General features: G+C 39.7%; 1 protein-coding gene across 2 annotated transcripts in view; it reads left to right on the top strand.

Moving 5' to 3' along the window:
* LOC131912994 (EGF-like and EMI domain-containing protein 1) overlaps positions 1-23,022 on the top strand; it is a 615,403-nt gene that overhangs the window by 63,314 nt on the left and 529,067 nt on the right. For both annotated transcript variants that reach the window (XM_059265325.1, XM_059265324.1), the window contains exons 2-4: positions 6,191-6,325; positions 9,132-9,241; positions 10,767-10,871. In XM_059265325.1, coding sequence (XP_059121308.1) covers positions 6,191-6,325; positions 9,132-9,241; positions 10,767-10,871 — 350 coding nt within the window. The remainder of the gene's footprint in view (positions 1-6,190; positions 6,326-9,131; positions 9,242-10,766; positions 10,872-23,022) is intronic.

The raw sequence follows: 23,022 nt of genomic DNA, 5'->3' as shown, positions 1-23,022 counted from the left end.
TGGTGGTGACCGTATAAGTAAGACAAATAGATTCTTACAGTTTCCCTTTAATTATGATCAGTACAATGACTTAGATCTTCCCAGAAGCCCCAAAGAATGCATAATAAAATTAGATGATTACAGAGGTAGTCAAAGCAATTTAAAGATATTCACAAATACTGAATTTATTTTCTATAAATGAGTTGATTTTAAATTGTAAGGTGATCATTTAAAAGGAAGGAGAAGTGCATTGTAAGCCCATTACATCCTGGATCAATGGGGACCACCCATTCCTTTTAAGTCTTCTATGCATCATTGCTAATAGATTGCCCAGGGAATACCAAATCTCATTTATAATTGTTATTTGAATATTCTATGTAAAAGCTAATCTTCTGCAGACTTGGAGAAATCATTGTAGATTAAAATAAGAAACAAAGATTTGCATTTATAAGAAATTAATGATGGTTCTGAAATTGAGGAACTATTTAGTTCTGGGAGAAATAAATACAAATTGTAACATCTATCTGATGGAGTTTTGTTTAGATTGCTTCTGGTGATAAACCATCTATAATAATATAGATCAATCGCTGGTGTTTGCTACAAATTTGCAATGTTTAGCATAATTTTCATCTGCACTTCATACTAAAGTGACACCAAGAAATATGAGATTAATAGTTAGTTATTAAGTGAAAATGACTTTCATGGCTGTAGTCATTTTTAGAAACAGTTACGTGTAATTCATTTAGGGAGCAGAGGAAATTAATTTGCAGCTGCAGAGAGATCCAGCGCATGACAACAAAGAAGGAAGTGTACGCAGTAATAAACTTCTGAAACACGAGGGTGCCTTCCTTCCTAAGCCCTCGTTCGGGTTACTCAGTTATTTCAGGTGCTCTTGAGATCACTGCTATTGACTCCAGAACGTTCTACTATCAGCTCAGGAAACAGAAAAGGCAGCACCTGTTCCCCAATTCTGTCACAATGTTGAAGAACGCAGGCTTGTGCACACCTAAGGGGATTGAGGGTCAGATGCAGCAGCAGCAGTGTGGTGCCTTTTTATTAATTTTAATTAGTGTTTTCATTAGGAAGTGTCATTTTAAGTTCTTCTTTTAAAGAAAATGACACGTTATCCACTTTCATCTGTTTCACTGCTTGGCAAACTAGTGGTGATGTAAAAATTAAATTTTCTAGATTGCTATTTCTTTGAGAAATTTATCCTCAGGTTATTAATGAGATAAAAACCTACACTTAATATGTAGCTAAGCATGGATTATCTGCCAAGTACTGTTCTGAACCCTTTCTATGCACTAACTGATATGTTATCTTGATCACTGGATTTCTGGAAAGACAAAACAATACAGTCATTTATTTAGGTATAACATATTGAACACCCTCTTTATATCACCACAGAACGAAGTTGGAAATACTAATGTTTTAGAGTGGAGCAAAAAAATATACTTAAGAATTTGGAAATTCATGAAAGTGTTTTTAAGAATGTACATGTAATTCTACTTTATAAGATATCTATCAAAGCCAGATAAGATACTTTAAGAAATGATGATGGTGATGATGATGATGATGATGATGATGATGATAGGCCAGAAACAATTGGAAACAAAGTTCGGCCTCTTGGTAGACCAGAGCAGGTATGGGAGGGCCAAGCAGCAGTGTGCAGGGACTCCCGGAGGACTGACTGAGGTGTGAATGTGGAGTTAGGCAGAGGCAGTGCTGAGTTAACCAGTGAGTAATGGGAGGAGAATAATAATGTCTCAAAGCAATCTTTCATCATACAACAAACTGTCCTTTCTGTCTCTTTCTTTTTCCAAGGACCTTCTAAGATGGTGATGTTCAAAAGGCTGGCACTTTGTTCTAGGTTGGGTTCAAGGATAACAGGTGGAGGGATGTCTATACCCATCAGGCACCCATGCTATTGGTGAAAAGTCTCAATGTGCTGGTGTACAACACAGGGTTATTTATTTATTTATTCATTTATTTTTCTAATCAATAAATTATGTCAAGTTGCTGCCCATGTTCCCATCATTATACATCATTTGCTAATTCTAAAGTCACTTTGTTAGCTTAGTCCAGCTCAGTTTAAAACTCGTATATATACATGGATACAAATAAATTTTTATTTGGCCTTTTATGTATTGCCTCAACATCTGGCTCCTCCTTTCTGCCATTAAAAATTAGAACTGTAGTTCCAATAGCATCAAGCGCCCAGCAAGACAATAGAAATGCTGGTTGCCATCTGTGTTTCAGACATCCTTTTTTCTCCCATATTTTTTCTTAACATCTCTGGCTTTTGTGTTGGGAGAGGAAGGCAGAAGCAGCAAAGTGCCAGGGACCAGCCTCAGCAGTTTCGAGGGTCTTGAAGGGCAGGGATGTCTGGCAGGTGCAAGAAAAGGCTGGGACATAGAAGTTGGTGCAAGCTGACGAGTCTTGCCAGATCTGGAGATGTGTGTTTTCTCCGCCTTCTCTCAATCTGACTCAACCCCAGTCTTTTATTGTAATAATACAAGGAAATAGTGAACGAGAAAATTTAATAGGTGATTGGTTTCTTCACAATAGTTTCAAAAGTTCTTTTTGTAAATCAGCAAAGTGTACCCCGTGTCCCTTGATTGCACATAGAAGTTCCCAGGCAGAAAGCAAAGCATACCAGCTTATTCTTTCACAGGTTAATGATTACCAGAACATCTGAGGTAATCACCCCAGAGGCCATCTACTTGCTGTTTCTCAGAAAGCACAGAAATACAAGCAATGGTTTAAAGTACTAGACTGCAAGCTTCCTCTCAGCCTATCCTTCATCTCTCTGTAATTCGTCAAGTTGTCTTCTAACTAGTTCTGGACAGCTCTTGTCTTCTATCCTATGTATATGTCACTCCATCTACAGTTTTCTGCCACCAGCCTTCTGGGTTTTCCCCATGACCTGCATAACAACTTTAACTCCTGCCATTGTCACAATCTCAATATCATTTCTAATTTCATGGAAATCACCACAAGAGAGAGAAAGAAAATCATAAAGAACGAAAAGAGTAGGAGGATTATAAGAACCAGTAACAGTTGGATGGGTGAGAACATGACATGCATACGCCATAAAGTCTGCCTTCAGGACACAAGGGCTGTTTTCTCCCTGGCCCACAGAAGGCAGGCTTAGGCTATCGTGTGGGGCAGGCCCGGAGGGATTGATGTCCTCATTCTCGGGCACCTCCAGCACAGATTCCACTGGCAACATGTCAGGCTTTTCATATGCCGTCTCCAGCAACAAAGGATGCTGGGATTCTGCCAGGGATGTAGGAGGTACCTTAGATTATTTTGTTTGCTTTGGTCTGAAGTTGGTGACTTGTATTTTAGGTGGTAACAGGTAACCTTGGACAAGCATATGATTTAGTTAGAAATTAATACTGCCAGGCTCTTGTACACATGGAGCGGGGGACCTTTCCTTTACCCATTCAAGTCTAACTGGACAGCTGATACAATTTCTAGAAGCTGGTTCTGTCTCATTTCAGCTTCAGCTTGAAGTATTATGGAGGGAGTTGGCCTCAGCCAATCTCTGAGAGGGATTAGTGCGGCTCCCTAATTATTATTATTTGTTTGTTTGTTTTTGATTTTTTGAGACAGAGTTTCTCTGTGTAGTTTTGGTGCCTGTCCTGGATCTTGCTCTGTAGACCAGGCTGGCCTTGAACTCACAGAGACCTGCCTGGCTCTGCTTCCTGAGTGCTGGCTTTTTGTTGTTGTTGTTGTTTTTGTCCCTAATTATTTTTGAGGGCAGTTTATCTACATTGTTGGGTCGTTTGATGCTGGGCCCTTTACTGGCTAGTCCTCCTTCTGTGTATCAGCTCATCACCTCCTGGTCAGTGCTCTATGACAATGACATAGACCCGATATTGTCTTTTGTGGAATGCTTCCTAAACAATCCATTATGTGTATAGGGACATAATAAGTAATTTTTGAATGAGTGGATTGGTGGCTAGATGGATGAAGAGGTTGTACATTGTAATTCAATGTGGGACTCTGTGTAATATATTACACTGTTGATAACTAAATAAAAGACCTTTGTGCTCATTCCATTTGAGCTACTTGGCTCATAAAAATCCATAAGACCAAATAAAATGTATTTGTATTCATGTATAAATATTAATATATTTGTGTCTCTATTTATATACACGGACACACACACACACACACACACACACACACACACACTTTTAGTCTCTATATTAGCTGATTCTTAAAAGCTAAGATTTTCTTTAGGCTTGCTGCTCAATTCTTGATGATTTTATGAATGTGTATTTTAGCTGCAATTTTATACTTACTTTGTTATTTTTGTATTTATTTAAAGTATTAAACTGTGCTACGTAAACTTCATAAATGAAGTTCCACGTGATCTTTATAGCATTTAGGTGAGGTTGGCAATTACATGTCACCTTTTAGAAATGTCTGTGGATGTGAGAAATGGGCTGTAGAAAATCAGGTGGTGAGACTGAGAACCACAGAGAGCAGTGATAAAAAGGAAGCTGCGGTCAGTGAGGGTGGTGTCATTGAGTTATGGGTGGGGCCTACATTTAGACATTTATTAATCAGTGTTAATTCTGTGTCCCTAGGCTAGTTCACAGAGATTTTCAGGAGCTGACTGCAGCAACTCAAGTAAAGTTCATTTTTTTTTTTTTTTAACTTTTAGCTGGCTGTGAGTAAGTTCAACTAACTAGTCAGTGTATGGCCTGTAAACGACCTTGCAGGCATGAAAAGCATGAGCAGTTTACCTAGCTTGTCACTGTAATTAGTATTAATTGAAGACTGCACTGAGCTAGTAAATAGATCATCACCAAAAGCATTCTTAAAATCACAAAAGATTCTAAATAATATTGGTGCTTTATGTAGGTTATCAGTGTATAGGTACATGATGAGTGTACCTATGAACCTGGATTAGCTTTATTTAAGGCAAGGGTCATATAATGGGACAGTGTGATGTTCATTCTTCATTATCAGCTTGACACACCTGGGAAAATGGAACCTCAAGTTGAGGAATTGCCTCAGTCACACTGACTGCTAGTTGATGGAGGAGGGTGGAGCTCACTGTAGGCTGGGGGTTCTGGGCTGTGCAGGAAGGCAGGCTGAATGGAAACAGGAAGTGAGCCAGTGTTTCACTTCCTGCTTCCAGCTTCCAGCCTTGGGTTCTTGCTCCGACTTCCCTCAGTTATGGACTATACTCTTTAAGTCAAATAAAACCTTTCCTTCCCAAGTGGCTTTAGGTCATTGTTTTACCTCAGAAGCAGGAAGCAAACTTGGACAGGGAAGTTGAAAATTATTTGTATTTAAACAAGCATCATATTACATGTGAAATCAAATTAAACATACAGATGGAAAATACTGCTAAGAAATGATTTCTAGGAAAGATTAAAGTTCTTTCATGAATTGGCTTGCTTTTTCTTCATGGGTATTGAGAATCCTGACATTCTGTTTCTTTCTAAATTTTGGCTCTCATAGAGTTCAGAACTTAATATGCAACTCAATTATCTTAACCATGTGGGAATATAAGAACTTGCATATCTCTAAAATTTTCTTGATCTTCAACATCTATTCTAGTTTTCCTTCTTCCTGGCCATGAGATAGTATAAACTATTTTTTACCTTAATCGACTCATGGTAACTGTACACTGTCATGGAACCTGGACTTTTCAAAACATTGCCTGTATTTTCACCTGTTAACTTTCTATGTGTAGCCGGGCGGTGGTGGCGCACGCCTTTAATCCCAGCACTCGGGAGGCAGAGGCAGGCGGATCTCTGTGAGTTCGAGGCCAGCCTGGTCTACAGACGAGATCCAGGAAAGGCGCAAAGCTACACAGAGAAACCCTGTCTCAAAATAAACAAAAAACAACAACAACAAAAAAGTTAGTGTTGCTGGGCGGTGGTGGCGCACGCCTTTAATCCCAGCACTCGGGAGGCAGAGCCAGGCAGATCTCTGTGAGTTCGAGGCCAGCCTGGTCTACAAAGTGAGATCCAGGAAAGGCGCAAAGCTACACAGAGAAACCCTGTCTCGAAAAACCAAAAAACAAAACAAAAAAACAAAACAAACAAAAAAAAAACTTTCTATGTGTATTTCTCTAAGCCATTACAAATGTTTTATGGAAAATGGATGTGTTAACACCCCATGCTTCATAGAGAAAAGCTGCTCACTTCTTCTTGTGTAACTGCTCTTTTCTCTTTTTGTGAAGGCCAAATGTTTGCAAAGAGGAACAGCTGACGGTGATAGCCTTCTCACGCCCATGCATCCGAGCATTCGTAGACACCGTCAAATTCTGGAAACAAGGCTGTACAGGCCCACGGGCGTGTGTGGCTTATGAAAGAAGGTAAGGTGATGTCCTAACCCTGTAACTATTAGAACTCAAAACTAGAAGCTTCATCTATTCCTAAATACTTTATCCTGTGAACTGTAGCAAATGGTTGGATAATTAAGTAAAGGGGCAAAGGTACACTTACAAAGAACAGTCACAATTACATGATTTCCTTCAGCAGTTGGATGGACACTTACTTTATGTTAGACCTCGCTTATGGGTGAACTATTTTTGGTTATAGATACTAATTTTACCTCAGGATATGATATTCCATTGAAAGCTAAAGATCAGAAACACGACAGAAACAAGGGATATTGTGTTGGTTTGCTAAATTTAGCTCGATTTGATCCAGGGTTTTTGCAGCTATGAACCAGCATCTGACCTGGCCTTGTCACTCTGGGACACTTTGAAACACACAGACTCTTTAACTTTATTATGGCCTTTGAATTAGGATCAACCCAGCAGGCTGTGGGGAGAGAGAAAGGCAAGTGTCCACAATGCTTTCCAAGGGTCCAGGCTTCATGTAGACTTCATTTTTTTTTTTCAAAATTTTAAAATAGTTTCACAAAACATCTAAGAGCCTCTTGATGCGAATGTTTGCTAATGGGTTGGATTTTATGAAAATGAATCAAATGTGTCTAAATGTATGATAAATCTTAACAATAAAGTGTGGTTTTAGGTTAATGAATTCGTTAATACTACTGTCAGCAGTGAAAAGTTAGGGTGTTTATAATAAGTAACTAGCCTTGCCATTGAACAACTCTGGTAACAGTTACAATACAAGACTAAATAGTTTATAACTTTAAATATGGGTACCTACTATATGTGCGTACATATGCACATACATGTGTATTTATCTTGTAGATAAGTACTCTTTGGGTGGTGCTATTTTAAATTAAGGATATTTAAATGACAGTTAAGTCAGAAAAATTTCCCTAATTATTACTTACTTTGTGGCCTTAAGTCAAATTCAATATTTCTCTGTACTTTAGTATGTAAAGTTGGAAAAAGTGGCATACATGGATAGCATGAGGAGTACTGAAAACATAGTTTACACATGCAGCATAACGCTGATATCCTGAAGGTACTCAATACGTGTGTTAATACAAACCAGCAGCAATGATATGGCAAAACATTAGGCAGGAGACATGCCTCTCTATATACGTATGATTTAGTAATTAGAGGGATGTATATGTGTGTGTGTCTGTGTGTGTACACATGCTTGTAGTATATATGATTTATTGATTAGAGGAGTGTGTGTGTGTGTGTGTGTGTGTGTGTGTGTGTGTGTGTGTGTGTGTTTGTAGATATGCTTGTGGTATATATGATTTATTGATTAGAGGAGTGTGTGTGTGTATATGTGTGTGTGTGTTTGTGTGTGTGTGCATGCCCATGTGAGCATCCGCCCATCTGCACGCACATGCTATGGCACACATGTGGTGGTCAGAGGGTAGCCTCGGGTGTTGGTTGTCACCTTCCATGTTGCTTGAGGCAAGGTCTCTCTTGTTCACTGCTGATTTAGCTGACCAGTGATATTTTAGGAGTTCTCCTGTTTCTGTCTCCTATCTACTCCCTAGGAGAGCTGTGGTCATAGACACTGTACTACTGAGTTCATTCTTTATGTGTATTCTAGAGATTGAACTGGGGTCACTGGCTTAGAGGGGAAACCCTTTACCAATTAAGGAATTTCTCCAGCCCTAGAAATTGTTTTTGAAAATGGTTTTTCATTTAAATTTTCTGTATTACCCCAATGTGGTTTAATATTTTGTAAATAGTGATCTGAACCAAAGAAAATCCTCAGCTGTGTAGATGCTTAGAATTGGGAAAGACAAACATGAATATGTATCACAGACCTCACATGTTTATCCTTAAGTGCTTGCTAGTTTAACAATTCTGTCTGTGGCACTGATTTGGAGGGTGGCAATGTAAGAAAATAATTGGTGTCTTGCCAAACATACCCCCCCTTTTTTTGTTTGTATATACATCTAGTCATATCTTAATTGGGAAGATATGCACAGAAATACTAGGCTTTTTTTCAAGATGTTGAATAATTAAATGCCATAAACAATGCTGAAGCCAATAAACTCTGTAGCAATAAAGAGAGCTGACGTAGAGAGACTTTGGAGGAAGTGGAAATAGAAATTGGTCTTGAATAATGAAGGATTTGGGCTAGGACATGGGCAAAGTACATGAAGGGGAACGAATGAGCTAGAACTTCAGGGATAAAGCATATAGGGAACTTTGATTTGATAGAAAGGAAGTCAGCATGCTTTGAGATATTTGGTACCACAGTCAGCTGACAGTTCAACACCGTGGCAGACTGTTCCTTTCACACTGAGAGGCCTTTGGCACTGTCCCCTACTGTAACTGCTTCATCCTAAAGGAACTTTTGACATTGCATTTACACTTTAAAGATTTTATTCTTATTTTTAATTGTGTGTGTGTGTGTGTGTGTGTGTGTGTGTCTGCGCATGTGAATGCTGTGTCTTCAGAGGCCAGAGAGAGTGTCAGATCCCCTGGAGCTGGAGTTACAGGCAGTTGTAAGCTGCTGGAAATCTTCTGCAGGAGCTGTCTCTCAGCCCACATACATATTTCTTAAACTTCCTCAACCAATACCTAAACCTTATTTGATTGCATGTGTGATGTAGTAGTTATGTATGATATACAAAGTGTATAACCATAGCTATCCATTCCCTCTGTTATTTCCCAGTATATGTGGCAGGATTTGAACTGGAGGGAGACATTTTTTATAATCGTGAAATGATAATTTTGCCATCAGAGGAATGATACATTTTCCTGATTCCTATCCTGTGTTCCACAGGACCCGCTACTATACTGTCTACAGGCAGGTGTATACCACAGAACACCAGACAGTCTTCAGGTGCTGCCCTGGTTGGAGCCGATGGGATGATGAACCAGGCTGCCTCTCCTGTAAGTTGTAATTCTTCCTGCCAAGTTCTATTGCTAGGGAATGCTTTTGCTTCCATTTCAGTGTCTTAAGAAGCACCATAGATTCAGAGCATTGCTTGAAACCAGTGGTTCTCAACCTTCCTAATGCTGCGGCCCTTTGATACAGTTCCTCATGTGGTGGTGACCCCAACCATAAAATTACCTTCGTTACTACTTCATAACTGTAATTTTGCTACTGTTATGAACTGTAATATAAGTATCTGTGTTTTCTGGTGGTCTTAGGTGACCCCTGTGAGGGGTTGCGACCCACAGGTTGAGAGCTACTGCTTAAGACTAATGACTCGCACATAACGTGGGAAAATGCATATGAAAAGCCTTTCTGTTAAGCATTTCGATGATGGGTTGCAGCTCAGGACCCACGAAAGCTGCTGTATGCTCTGTCTATGTGGAGGGCAGTCGATTTAAAGGCACCAGGCTTTCCTTGACATCCATCCCACTTCTCCATTTGCCCGTTTCCCGTATCATCAAATTTGTAATCCACAGCTGATTCAAAAGTCCAGAGGGAAATCACTGTTCTAAATCTAGATGGGATTTCTCAACATGGGCTTGTCATGATTAATTGCAGAGCTCTGGAGGCAGCTTCCTGTTTAAGATGAGGTCTGCACTCTGTTCACAAACCTCTGGTGATGGGATTCCAGAGCCTTCTGAGTCTGGTGTTTGGCAACACTCTCACCAGGCTGTGAGAAATGATTTCGTTTAGTGAGCCCCTTTACTGCATTATGTGCCTATGGCGACTGTGAAGTCCCTCAGAGTCTAATCAATGCAGCACCATAGCATAGCACATCTCTCCCGTCTCTGTGTACCTTAGGGAGTTTGCCAGCATCCTGCCTCCTTTCTGCTCTTGAAATATATTGGGGAAGTTTTCCTGTATGCTTCCTACATTAAGCAGGTATAGTGTCAAGTGCTGTGGCAAGAGTGTGTTTACATTCAGGCTACTATGGCTGATTGGTTTAAGATCATTGAAAAGATCTGCCCACAATACCATCAGAACTGTTATAAAGTCCAGGAAATTGACAGCTTTAAGTATTTATATTTATTGTTTAACAACTACCTGAGTTCTTTGCCTCTGGTTATGCATTAGCATTTTGTTTGACTTTGTTGTTGTTGTTGTTGTTAAGACCACTTAGACCACACAGTCACTTTCTCCATGCATTTTCTTTATGCCAATACTTCTTCCCTCTCGATGTGAATACAACTAATCTGGTGTCTTGTTAAAAGGTAGATTTGTATTAACTAGGTCTAGAGGGGTTCTCAGAATTTGTGTTTCTGCAAAGTTTACAGGAATGCTCTTACATTACAGATAATTCTGTAAGGCTTCAAATAGTCAGCCATTGTCTCGCAATGGCAATTTTCTATAACCTTCCTGTAGAGGGGCCAGTGGAAATTTCTAGATCATGTTATATTACCTGCAAGATGCCTACTTATACTGATGATTTCCTTTCTTTCTCTCGACTCCACCTATCCTTCCTTTGAACATACCTGTTAGCTGTGTCTTCTCTGGGAACCCATTTCAGTGGAAGGCAGTGCTCAGATGGTGAGGATCAACGGTGCCTCTGCTCACACGGGTTTCACGGACCCCACTGTCAATATGGTAAGTCACCGGCAGGACCATTCTGTTACAATATGGCACCGTCTGCCAGTTGTGTCCTGGTAGACTCATGGCAGGCTACCTCTCTGGGAATTGGTGAACACTGATAATGAGTCACTAAGCAGAAATCCAGAACCATAGTGTAATAAACATCATAAAATATGCTTTGTGGTTTAGTTGTAAGTCTTCACTGTAGAAGTTCAAAGGTCATTGCAAGAACAAGATGCTCTACTCTGTAAAGAAAGCATCAGATGTTAAGTCTCTCAAGGAGGATGGTGTGAAACTACTGCTATGGTATGGTATTCTGTGCGATCTCTGGGCTCCATAAATGAGCAGAATACAATCAGCATGAACGTAATGTTAAAGCAGTATTGACTAATCTTATACCTGTTATCTTAAAAAAAAATCGCAAAACCTGGAAGTCAAGACTTGAGTGATTCTCAAAGCTTCAACACTTACTGGACATGTACATATAAGATTTTCTTGTGTGAGGAGTTTTCCGAATGACCAATGATTTATCCTTTACTGCAGAATGAAACTTCACTTAAAGCAGTTGGTATGTGTACCTTCTCATGTCTACTGCTTGGCTTTTTGAAAGTGCATCTCTGAAATTTCTGAGGTCCCAACATTCACGTGTTTTTTTTCTTCCACACTTGTGATTAAGGACAGTGCTCCCATCTCCCATGGGTCCCTTCAGAGATGTTCTTATAAATGAATTCCCAAACTCTTTTCTAAGTTGCCTTTTAAAAAATATATGAATTAAGATAAAGCCGATGTTCAGTGATCTCACGCTTGGACCACAGGACTGATTTGGAGATAGGGATCAGTGGAGGCTTTGGAGCTCCAGCATGTATCTTTACTATTTCCCAATGTTTTAGAAAAACAACAACAAAAATCACACATGGATCCATTCTTTGACTTTAAGTAAAGTAAAAATTTCAACTAAATTGGAACTAAAGGTTTTCTTATTTTGATCCATAATTATGGTGGGGAATTACAGATGTTATTAGTTCATCAAGAGGTTTTCTTTAAAAACCATAATTAGTTATTAATTTATAAATGCATTGTTTTGCGGAGCAAATCTTGCAGGACATCAGGTCCCAGAGGACAAAAATAACAAAAGAGAACGTGGTAAAGATATAATGTCCCAGTTATACCTGGACTAATTTATTCTTTATCTTTTACACCAGTACTTGAATATTTTGATTATTCTAACTTACCAGCTGCCATACACCAAAGTAATTAAGGTGCTCTCTGAAATTCAAGCAGTCAAAATGTTCATTTTTGTAATTTTGGCTTGGTGAAAATACTGGATAATTTCAAACATAGGAAGAAAGATTGTCTTTTGCACAAGCTTGTCTGTACACCATGAAGTCTCCAGAGCCAGGGGATAACATCAACATACTGAATTCCTGTCAGGAGTCCCTGCTGCTCCTGACAGCACCACTGTCCGGGCCTGCTTCCCTTACACGCTAACACTGTTTCTCTCCTGCTATAGGACGCTTGGTGAATTTTAAAAGGAATCAACAAACCCTGAGGGGCTAGGTCCCAGAGAGTGGATGTTTAGACTTCTGCATTGGGCTGTATTTCCCCCATCAAAATGAGGCACTCCTAACTGTATAAACTAAGGTGGTTTTTAATGGAGAAATTTTGAAGACTTTCTAGAAAATTGAGCAGTTGAGGAACAAGTGGAGAACCCCATTAAGAAGAAATTACACTAGCTGAATTTTAAAAGATGAGAAGTTCAAATTGACAAAAGCTCTTTGTAAAATATAGCTAACAGGACTAAGCCTACTAGGCAGGCTGATTATAGCCTGGTAAGGCAGGCTCTATTCTAACACTTCTCTATGGGCTGGAGTTCTTATGTGTGGCATCTAGCCCCCTGTAGCTGGAAGTTTTCCTGGTCCCACTCAACTCCTGCGGCCCTATAGTCCTGCAGCTGCTCAGACCCAAATAAACACACTTAGGCTTATATTATTTTAAAACTATGGCCATGGCAGGCTTCTTGCTAGCTAGCTCTTATATCTTAAGTTAATCCATTTCTATAAATCTGTATTTTGCCATGTGGCTTGTGGCTTACCAGTATCTTCACATCTTTCTTCTTCTGGCTTTGGCCAGCAGCGTCTCCCTGCTTTGTCTTCTTCCTTTCTCCCTCTCCAGTTAGAATGTACCGCCTAACCTTATTCTGCCTCATCATTGGCCAAACAGCTTTATTTATCAACCAATCAGAACAATACATATTCACAGCATACAGAATGACATCCCCATCACCCCCACATATATACACATATATATTACAGTAAAATAATTTTAATGTTGTGTTTGAAATTATATATAAGAAATCACTCAGATGTTGAAACATTAAAAAATTCCAATTACTACAAAACCCCAGTCAATGTAATATAGCAAACTAAACTTATAAAGAACTGCTGCTGCCTGCAGATAACCATGATGGGTATCCCCATACACACACACACACACACATATATATATATATATATATATATATATATATATATATATATATATATATATATTCACACAGATATGAAAATGTATACATGTGGGATCGTATTACACACAGGATCTTAATGAAGGCCCTTCTGGTTTTTTCCATCTTCTCTTTCTTCCCATCTAACGTGTTCTCCCTTCGTTGTCCGCTGTTGAACTCTTGTTGTGTCTTTTCCTGGGCTTACTGAATCGTACACAGTCAGCTGTGCAGTAGTCTAGTACATCAGTGTACCACACAATTTTGAGTAATTATTGGGTGATAGACATTTGTTCCAAATTTTATCCTAGTTTTGGCACAATAATCAGGCTTGTGATAATATTGTGCTTTACATTTTGTGACGAATGTCCTAGCTGTGGAATTGTTGGGGTCAATGACTATGTTCAGTTAAAATTTTTGTGTACTTAAGGATCTGTGTGTGTGTGTGTGTGTTTGTGGATTAAAATTGTGATAGGTCTTCTTATTTATTTATTTTTGACATTGACCTTTAAGAGAATCCTCACATCTTCACTCAGAATCAAAGATGTGATGCCTATCTCAGATCATTAGGGTCACTGTATAATGAGTTTGTAGTCTGGAGTGAAGTTGGTGTTACCAATGTGTATGGGAAGAGAGAACTCTGAAAATAAGCCACTTGGCCTTTATAAAATGGAGAAAAGACTGTAGTCCTAGCGAGAGTGGGAACATGCTAATAAGTGAGAACAACACTTGAAGTTAGTAATGATTCTGAAATTGCTGATCTACTTAACTCATTTGAAAAAAATCTGGCTCTCATAAAGCAAATGAAGAAAATGAATTTGGACAATTAGGAAGCAATGAAGAGCTTTCTGAAATAACTATTGATTAAAGAAATCAAAAGGAATACTTTGAAGATTTGAACACATGCAAATCAAACTAGATGATGGTAGTGAAGTTTACTCTCTTTGAACTTTCATGGCTTCAGAGAGAACTGGGAGTTACAGGAACTGAGTAATTTCACACACAAAGTCACACCTCATTTCCACATTACTACCCTCTTCCTTTTCTCTGGGTCAGAAGTCAAGCAAAATGATAATGTGCCTAACTAGGCTTCTAAGTGTCCTTATTTTCTATGCATATATTTCTTTATTCACTCTGTCTGTCAATCAGCCTTCTATCAAGTCTCCCACTTAGTAAATATTTATATAACAGACTGTGCACTAGATATTTCAGAGGAGAAAACAAATGATTTAGTTTTAGTCTGGTGGGAAATAGAGACCAGAAAGCCTATGACTATTATGCAGCTCACCATTGCCATGATGGAGGATGGTTCTGACCTAAGAGAAAGAGGAGGCTATTCATCGATGTCATACCAGAAGGGGAGGAGAAATTTCTCAAAAATGCTTGTAAGTACAAAATACAACCAGTTCTTAAAGAGAAACAGAATAATCATATGAGATTTGGTAGAGATATTAGTATGTTTTCCACAGACATAAGAAGCATAAGCCACAGTTCTCTTGGCTACAGAAAGTGGTACACAAGAAGTGGCCAAGTCAGGCCACTAACTTACTGCCAAACCTGGTGTTTTGGACTTTATATACAGAGAACTAACTGATGGAATTCTTCATAATTCTATTGCCAAATTCAGTTTCTGATCAATACAGTCCTGTGGTTGAAGATTGGTTGATTTATTGATTGATTCCCCCCCCCCCCATGTATGTATGTTAATGCACATGCATGTGAACATATGGAGGCCAGAAGAGGGCGTCTGGACATCTTCTTTCTCCTTTTACTTCTCTGAGGCCTGATCTCTTCCTGGACCTGGTGCCTCCTTTTTCTCAGCTAGACTTGAACCTGGCAAGTCCCAGCACTCCTGTCTCGACCCCTTTCAGAACTGGGTTTATAGCTTGTATGGGAGGCCTGGATTATTGCTCAGGTCTGAAATCCCAGTTCCCACTCTTGGGATTCTGCAGTTAGGACTCTTTTTTTTTTGGGGGGGGGTTTTTCGAGACAGGGTTTCTCTGTGTAGCTTTGCGCCATTCCTGGGACTCACTTGGTAGCCCAGGCTGGCCTCGAACTCACAGAGATCCGCCTGCCTCTGCCTCCCGAGTGCTGGGATTAAAGGCGTGCGCCACCACCGCCCGGCTGCAGTTAGGACTCTTAACTGCTAGGCCATCTTCCCAGTCCAAGTTGGGGTGTCTTGAACATGCAGCATCACTGATTGTTTCTCCATTTCCGGTACTCACAGGAGAAGTCACAGATGTTTTTTCCCCCATTCTTAAATGCGGTGTTTAGATATATTAAACGTAAGAAGCTTTTGGAATGATGTCTGGGAAGTTATCAGGCAGTTTGAGGCTGAGGCTGGGCCTCATTGTTGACTAGCTGTGCTGTCTTGGAGAAGGTGTTTACATTTCCAACCTCAGCATTATCATTTTTAAAGAGAAAAATAAAAACTTCAGCTTTCCTGAGTTCCAACAATGTTCCCACAGTATTTTCAGAATTTTATATATACATTAAATTACCAGTGATGTAAAGGTTATGGAATAACTATTCTTACCTCACCTTTATGTATTATGGAGTCATAGAGACTGGTCTAAGAGGAAATAGCAAAGATGTAGGACACATGAGGTCCATATGTACTATATTCTGGCCTGAGTTTGTGAGCTTAACCTGGAAGCTGGGATGCCCTTCTGACAGTGTTAAGTGTGGCTGTGTGGTGTGGTGCATGTCAGGTTGTTATTTGTGAGAGGCCTAAGGGATAATGTGTGTGATTTATATGCTAAAAAGCATCGTCCAAGCTGTACTACTTCCTATTTGCTGTAGATGCCCTGAGGATCCTAGAGGGGGAGCGCTCACTAGAGGGAGAAAGGCTCCGGCTGTTTTAGTCACCCCACTGGGGAATCTGAGCAAATCTCAGAGAAGACTGAGTCACAGGTATAGGTGACCATGAGGCAGGGTCCAGCCAAGGAACTGTATTGACTGTGTATAATACTGATGGATAGAAAGCTGGGCTGAAGGGATTTCTTAAGAACACTATTTATTTGAGCAGTGCTGTAGGTTGAATTATGTCCCCCATTGCCACATTTCCTATACTGAAGTCCTAAATCCAAGTACCTTATAATGTGATTTTTTTTGGTCTTTTTTTTTTTTAATTTTTTTTTTTTTGAGACAGGGTTTCTCTGTGTAGTGCCTGTCCTGGATTAGGCTGGCCTCTAAATTCACAGAGATTTGTCTGGCTCTGCCTCCTGAATGCTGGGATTAAAGGTGTATGTCACCACCACCCAGCTTATAATGTGATCTTATTTTGATACAAGCTTGCTACAGATATAATTAAGTAAGATGAGTTCATCCTGAATCTAGTATGACTGGCAACCTTCTAAAAGGGAACATTTGAATAGAGGTGCATGCACACAGGAAGACCGTCATAAGAAAATGAAGACTGATCAAAACAATGGTTGTACATGCCAAGAAATACCAAACATTTCCAACAAATGTCCAGAAGTGAGACTTACCTTCATAGCCCTTAGGAGGCAATATGCTGGTCTGCAAGTTCTAACCCCAGCGCTTGAGGCAGTCCTATGCCACATGTGTGAAATATGTTTTCAGTTAATCCTCAGGCTGTCCACACATGGCATTATTGTTCTGATTTTACAGAGCAAAGCACTGGGATTTGTTTTTGCTGCTTAAGTAGCTCAGCTTGTGTGTGGTATTGTGTTGCTGCAGCATTGCAAACAGTATGGGAATCTCAGCAAACATGTCCCCTTCATCTTCTGCTTCATTTCAGCAGCTGGCCTGCTGTAACAGTGTAAAAGGGGAAAGTGGCAGGGGGTTATAAAGAGCAAATCCTGCTAAAGGAAGTGGGTGGCTTGTTTTAATTGAATTATAAAACCAGTCTGGGAAGGTGATTTTGGAAAAGAATGGAAAAAATCATTCATTTAAAACACTTCAAAATGCCACACTTAAATGAGCATTGCTAGCAGATGTTATAAAATGAAGTAATGACAGGTTATATTGTGGAGATAAATTGACATACAGTCTTAACATGAGCCAGCAGTTTACACGGTTAAAATCTGTGCTTATTTTGTTTGTCAAGTAAAGATGGCTTGTCTTAGAGCCAGCCCTAAGCTCTCAGCACAGGATGGACTCATCTGCACTGAAGTTACCACAGTCTTCATTCTATAACTAGACAGAGGCTGGGGCAACACTGGCAGCCATGGGGATGTATGGTAGAGGAACTGGGTAAACTGTTTCTGAGGGTAGTAAATTAAGATCTGGTGTCCTTCCATGTGCCCAGGAGAAGAGCCTGCTCTCTGGACTCCATGCATGGGTTTACCATCCTAACATGGATTTGGAAATCAAAGCTTTGGAAGAACGTTGCTGTGCACCCTTGAGGATGTGCTTTCCATAGCCATTGTTAGCGACCATAAGCCACGGTTTAAAAGAGGCTGCATTGTAATTACTTGATATTTGCAAATATGACAGTCTCAGGGGAGAATACACAGCACCATCCAGGGTTATTTGATTCCACAGGGTGTAATTAGTGATGAAGTAGAATGTGGTGAATGTTGATAATAATGACAATTATGGGTAACCCAGAAGCCATGCTTTTTATGAGCTATGTTGCGTGCTTTATACATCTGTGCTTGTTGGAAATGCTCACAATCCTGTGTCTTTAGTATTCTTATTTTACCGATAACACAGATCTTCACACACTTTCTGTTGCTGAAAACACAATATTAGTGATTGGTAAATTATTTGTTTTAAAGGAGTTTTCTTTGGACTCATGGTTCTGGTTCAATAGTGAGGGGCCATGTCTGGTGATGACCATCTTACTTGAAGATAGCACAGAGCATCTTGTATAGGGATTAAGAGTATGAGAAACTCATCCACTAAACCAGCCAGTTCATTAACCCAGCAGTGTCTTAATTTATTACACATATGGGTGTGTCAGTCCATTCACCAGACCAAATTCAGAATCAGTTTTTCAGAGATCCAAATGGTTCCATCTCTTAATATCTCATAACGAAGAGTTCAGCATGAGTTTAGGGGGAGACAAACCTATATGGTTTGCATATGAAGTGTCCCTCAAAGAACTCAAGTGTTGAAGACATGCTTCCAAGCTAGTGGTGCCTTGGTAATGAGTTCACAACTGAATGAATATCAGATACCGCTATTTCATTTTCAGTGTTTAATCCTGAAACCATGCTGGGAAACAACATTATTGTAAAAGTATGAGGTGAATTATTGTGTTCACTTGAGTTTTGCTCACTGTACAGATAGATGTATGTTGACCTGTGTTATTGAAAAGTGTACATTGTTCTTATGGAAACATGAAAACAAAAGCTAATAATGCAATGAATGGTGTTCTCTGAAACAGATTCAAACTGACACAGGACGCAGGCCATGGTAGGAGGTATGGCAGTGAGAGGGAATGTCACACCCAGTCCACAATGTTGCCAAGCTAGACAGGACAGATCACAGCTGTTTGGATATGCAGTGCCACAAAAGATGGAGATGGGGAAGTTTATGTGAAAATATGTCTTTACATGATACAGCAATATGATGAAAGAATACAGTGTTCCAAAGTGAAAGAAAATGTCAGACCATGAAGGCAGCCAAACCCTACATAATCATTTTTTCTCAGTTTCTTCTTGCAATCAAGTTGTGTATTTTTGCTTTATCACATATTAAATCAAGCTCACTTTAGTGAATCAGGTACAAAATAAGATGAAAATGTTCTTTTTAATATATTAACTGGAGCTTAAATACCATATTTTATTTTTTAAGAATATGTTTGTTATTCACGATTTCATACAAGCATACAATGTATCTTGAGGCTATCTACCTCTCATTTTCTATCTATCTATCTATCTATCTATCTATCTATCTATCTATCTATCTATCTATCTATCTATCTACTCATCTATCTTTCTATCTATCTATCTATCTATCTATCTATCTATCTATCTATCTATCTATCTATCTATCTATCATCTATCCATCTGTCCATTCGTCCATCCATCCATTTTATGTATATGAGGATGTACTATGTGCACGCCTGGTGCCCAAGGAACCAGAAGAAGGTATCAGATCCCCTGGAAGTAGAGTCACAGATGGTTGGTTGTGAGCTGTCACATGGGTGCTACGAACTGACTCCAGGTCCCCTGCAAAAGCACCAAGTCTTCCTAATGGTTGAGCCATATCTCTAGTCTCCCTCTCATATTTTCTTGAGAACACAATGGTTGTGATTTGAAAAGAGAACTGAGTAAAACAAAGAGAACATGTTTTATTGCACAAATCAACCTTCCACATTCACTGTTCTTTGGGATAGTGCATCTGAGTTAGAAATGCATAAGTTTCCAAGTCTATGTGGTAGGGGGAAACTTTCTTCAAGTTCAGGTGTTTCTGAGGATAATGAATGAGAAGTACACTAACAGCGCTTAGTTTGGCTAGACAGTTTCATGCCTAGCTCTTTTTAAAACCATACATTCCTTGTATAACAGGAAAGCCTGGTCATGCTGTTCTGTAGAACTGAGTATCCAGTCCTCTCTCTTAGAAGCTTGGCTGCTTAGTGTTAGAGAGTAGGGTATTCAGTCATTAAAGCCCTCATGTGATTTGAATGTTTTGTGTTGGGTAAAGAAGAAACATTTCCTTCAGTATTTTCTGCCTTCAGGTGTGTCTGTCATTTTTGAGGACAAAGATGGTATGTAGGAGGCTGAACTTGGTGTGTTTGCTACTTTCTTGATATTCCTCAGATAGGAGAGTCTTGCAAATGAGCTAACTTAAGTGTGATTTATTGGTAGATTTCCTGAGAGGTTAAGAGTAGAAGATGGAGAGAAGCCTAAAGAAAATAGCCAGAAGTTGGGTCTGAATTGGATTAAGGGGGGAGTACAGTGACATTGAGAGAAGTGAGACATTCACTGATACTAAAGGTGTGTAGTCTGTGTTAAGGCTAAGATCTTTTTGATAAGAAGTTGTAGGTGCCATCTCCCTTTTTCATTTGTACAATGATTTTTCAGTACTCCAGGCAGAGGTCAAGCAAATATAGTGCTAAATGCATAGGATGTAATTTTTTATCATTATATTTAAAATATGAATAGAATACTTGCTTTGTGTACTATATTTCTCAATGTCTATTTTCTGGATCACTTCTTTTTTGTATTTTAAGACGTGTAAGATGGATTAAAGCTTCTGTGTTTATCTAAGCCTGTGAAGTAATGAGTTATGTGGCTCCTGATAGTGTCCTCCTTTGGTGGACTTTTCAGAGCCCCCAATGTGCTAGTGTGATCTGTGACTCATGGAAGGGCATGTAGATTCTTATGTACTCAAAAGGAATATATATGTATATATTTGCATATATATGCATGTAACTACAATTAATGAAAAAAATAGCCATGGATTTGAAAGAGATAAAGGAGGTTTATGGGAGGACTTGGAGGGAGGAGAGGGAAGGGAGGAATGAGGAAATGATGTAATTATATTAACCTCAAAAATAAAAGAAAAAAGGGTGAAAACATGTAGGCATAAAGCATTTTTAATGGAACTATTTTGAAGCATTATTATTTTGTGTAGAACATTCTTGCTTTAAAGAAATAACATACACACACACACACACACACACGAAGAAAGAGACAGGGAGAGATAGATAGATAGATAGATAGATAGATAGATAAATAGATAGAGCAAGCTACTTTTTCCAATGTGTTCAGCTAATAATGAAATATTCATACAGTAGTGAAAAAAAACTAAACAAGGTACTTTCCCATATGTTACCTCTTTCAGGATCCCACCCACTGTATGGAAGAGTTCATATTATTACCAAATTAGAGTCAAAACAACAGAGACACAGAAAGCGTAACTGAATTGCCCAAGTCATATTTGTTAGCAGCTAAGCCAATATATCAAACAGTTTTTTAACTCTCCCATTTTAGGTTGCTGGTTACTATCTCACAGATAAATGGGGATGATTAGGGATCGCAGTAGTTAGGTCTTGTGTGCCGCCCCCCCTTCTTTGCTATAGTGTATACTGGAAGGGTCAGAGTAGTTGGGAAACAGAAGTTCCATGGTATTCTCTAGATGTGACCAAATACCACATAGCCCAAGTAGGGAACTCACAACAGCCCAAAGTACAGATAACCATCAATGAATTTTATTGAGGTCCTTTAGAGGAGCAGAAATGATCTCCCCAAACAGCTGCATCACTAAAGTCTTGTCCCAGCATGGGTGATGGCTCATGAAGGCTGGAAACGTGGAGCACACTGCACATCCAGGCAGCTCAACAGGCTGCAGAGCATCTTGTCCTCATAGCTCAGTTGGTCTGCACCTCTTCCAGATATCTAGGCTGGCCTCTGCTTCTTGCAGGCTGCTTAGCTGTTCGAGAATGTCTCTCAGCAGTCCCAGACTGTATGTGCTTAAGAGGGGAGGAGTTGACTGTCAGTTTCAGGGACTTCCTGAAACTTTGGAGGACACTTTGTATTCTGTGAGCTTTCCTGTAGGATGGACTCTCTCACCTCCCTTAGATCATCCCATTATTCACACCCATCCTAGCAAGATGGAATATTTGAATTCCAGAGGAAACTGCTATTTATAATTCACCTTTTCTCTCAGATTATTTCCATTGGTTCTCCCAATAAACACCTTTAAACAAATAATTCATAGATGCTACTGGATTTTTACTTTAACAGGCTGCTGGGAACACAGAGGTTGATGGTGATAGAGGTCTGGTTGTGCAGTCAGCAGACAGTTGATGATGCAGGATCTGGAAGTGCTGAGGACTGCCTCTAAGGGTACTGTGAAGGCTTGTCTTCATGTATTCCTTCTGAGGCTAAAAAATGTCTGTGCCTTTCCTCTCAAAGGCAAGTACTTGAACTTGGAGGTAGTCCTCTCTTCACTATTGCCTCTCTTTATATGTCTGGGTCTCAGTTGTTGCCACGTGTATCTCCTGCTTGTGCTAAATCTTGATGTCCATTTTTTTTTTTTAAAACTAGGAACCATATTGCATTCCACACCCTCTTCTACAGCCCTCGCCTCCACATATTCTCAGATAAACTAGCTTTATCATCCTCTGTTTTAATAAGTATCTCTTGACCTTCCAAATAGCAAAGGCCATGGTACATCCATAATGAGGAAATAAGGCAGAGGTAAGTGATCCAAATCAAAGATTTAAGAGAAACTAACGACATGTGTTAAAGAAATTAACTTTATTCAAGAGTGTTCTGCCCTTTGACTTCGGTGTCTGGGAGGTTTTCTTTAAGGCCTTAAAATGATAGCTTTATCTCTCTCGCTGAAGACCTTAGGTTACCAGAGAAGCTAACCACATAACAAGGCCGAGTCTTGCCACACACCCAACTTGTCTTAAGGTTCTTAGCCCACCATAAAGACTGCCAGTGTAACTGAACTGAGGATAGGGCCTTTGGGTGACCATCAGAAGGTCCTAGAGACTCAAGCCCACTCTGTGGACAGTTAGGATCACCATTCTGGATAGTGGATCCCCAGCAAAGAACAGTGGGGCTTGAGTGAGCTGTGCTGCTGGTAGGAGTCTATGCAATTGATGGCAACAGTCCCAAGAGGCTGGTGTGTTACCACCACAGGGAAATGACAACAGAAGCTTCTCTTCTGGAATTTCTCCACACTCTGTCCTGTGCATGGCTCCCCTGGTAAGTTTCAATACAACAGTTTCCAGTAAAT

Source organism: Peromyscus eremicus, chromosome 6 (assembly GCF_949786415.1).
Source record: "Peromyscus eremicus chromosome 6, PerEre_H2_v1, whole genome shotgun sequence".
Taxonomy (NCBI): domain Eukaryota; kingdom Metazoa; phylum Chordata; class Mammalia; order Rodentia; family Cricetidae; genus Peromyscus; species Peromyscus eremicus.
The sequence above is the reverse complement of the archived record's forward strand: the minus strand, read 5'-3'. Positions and strand labels throughout refer to the sequence as shown.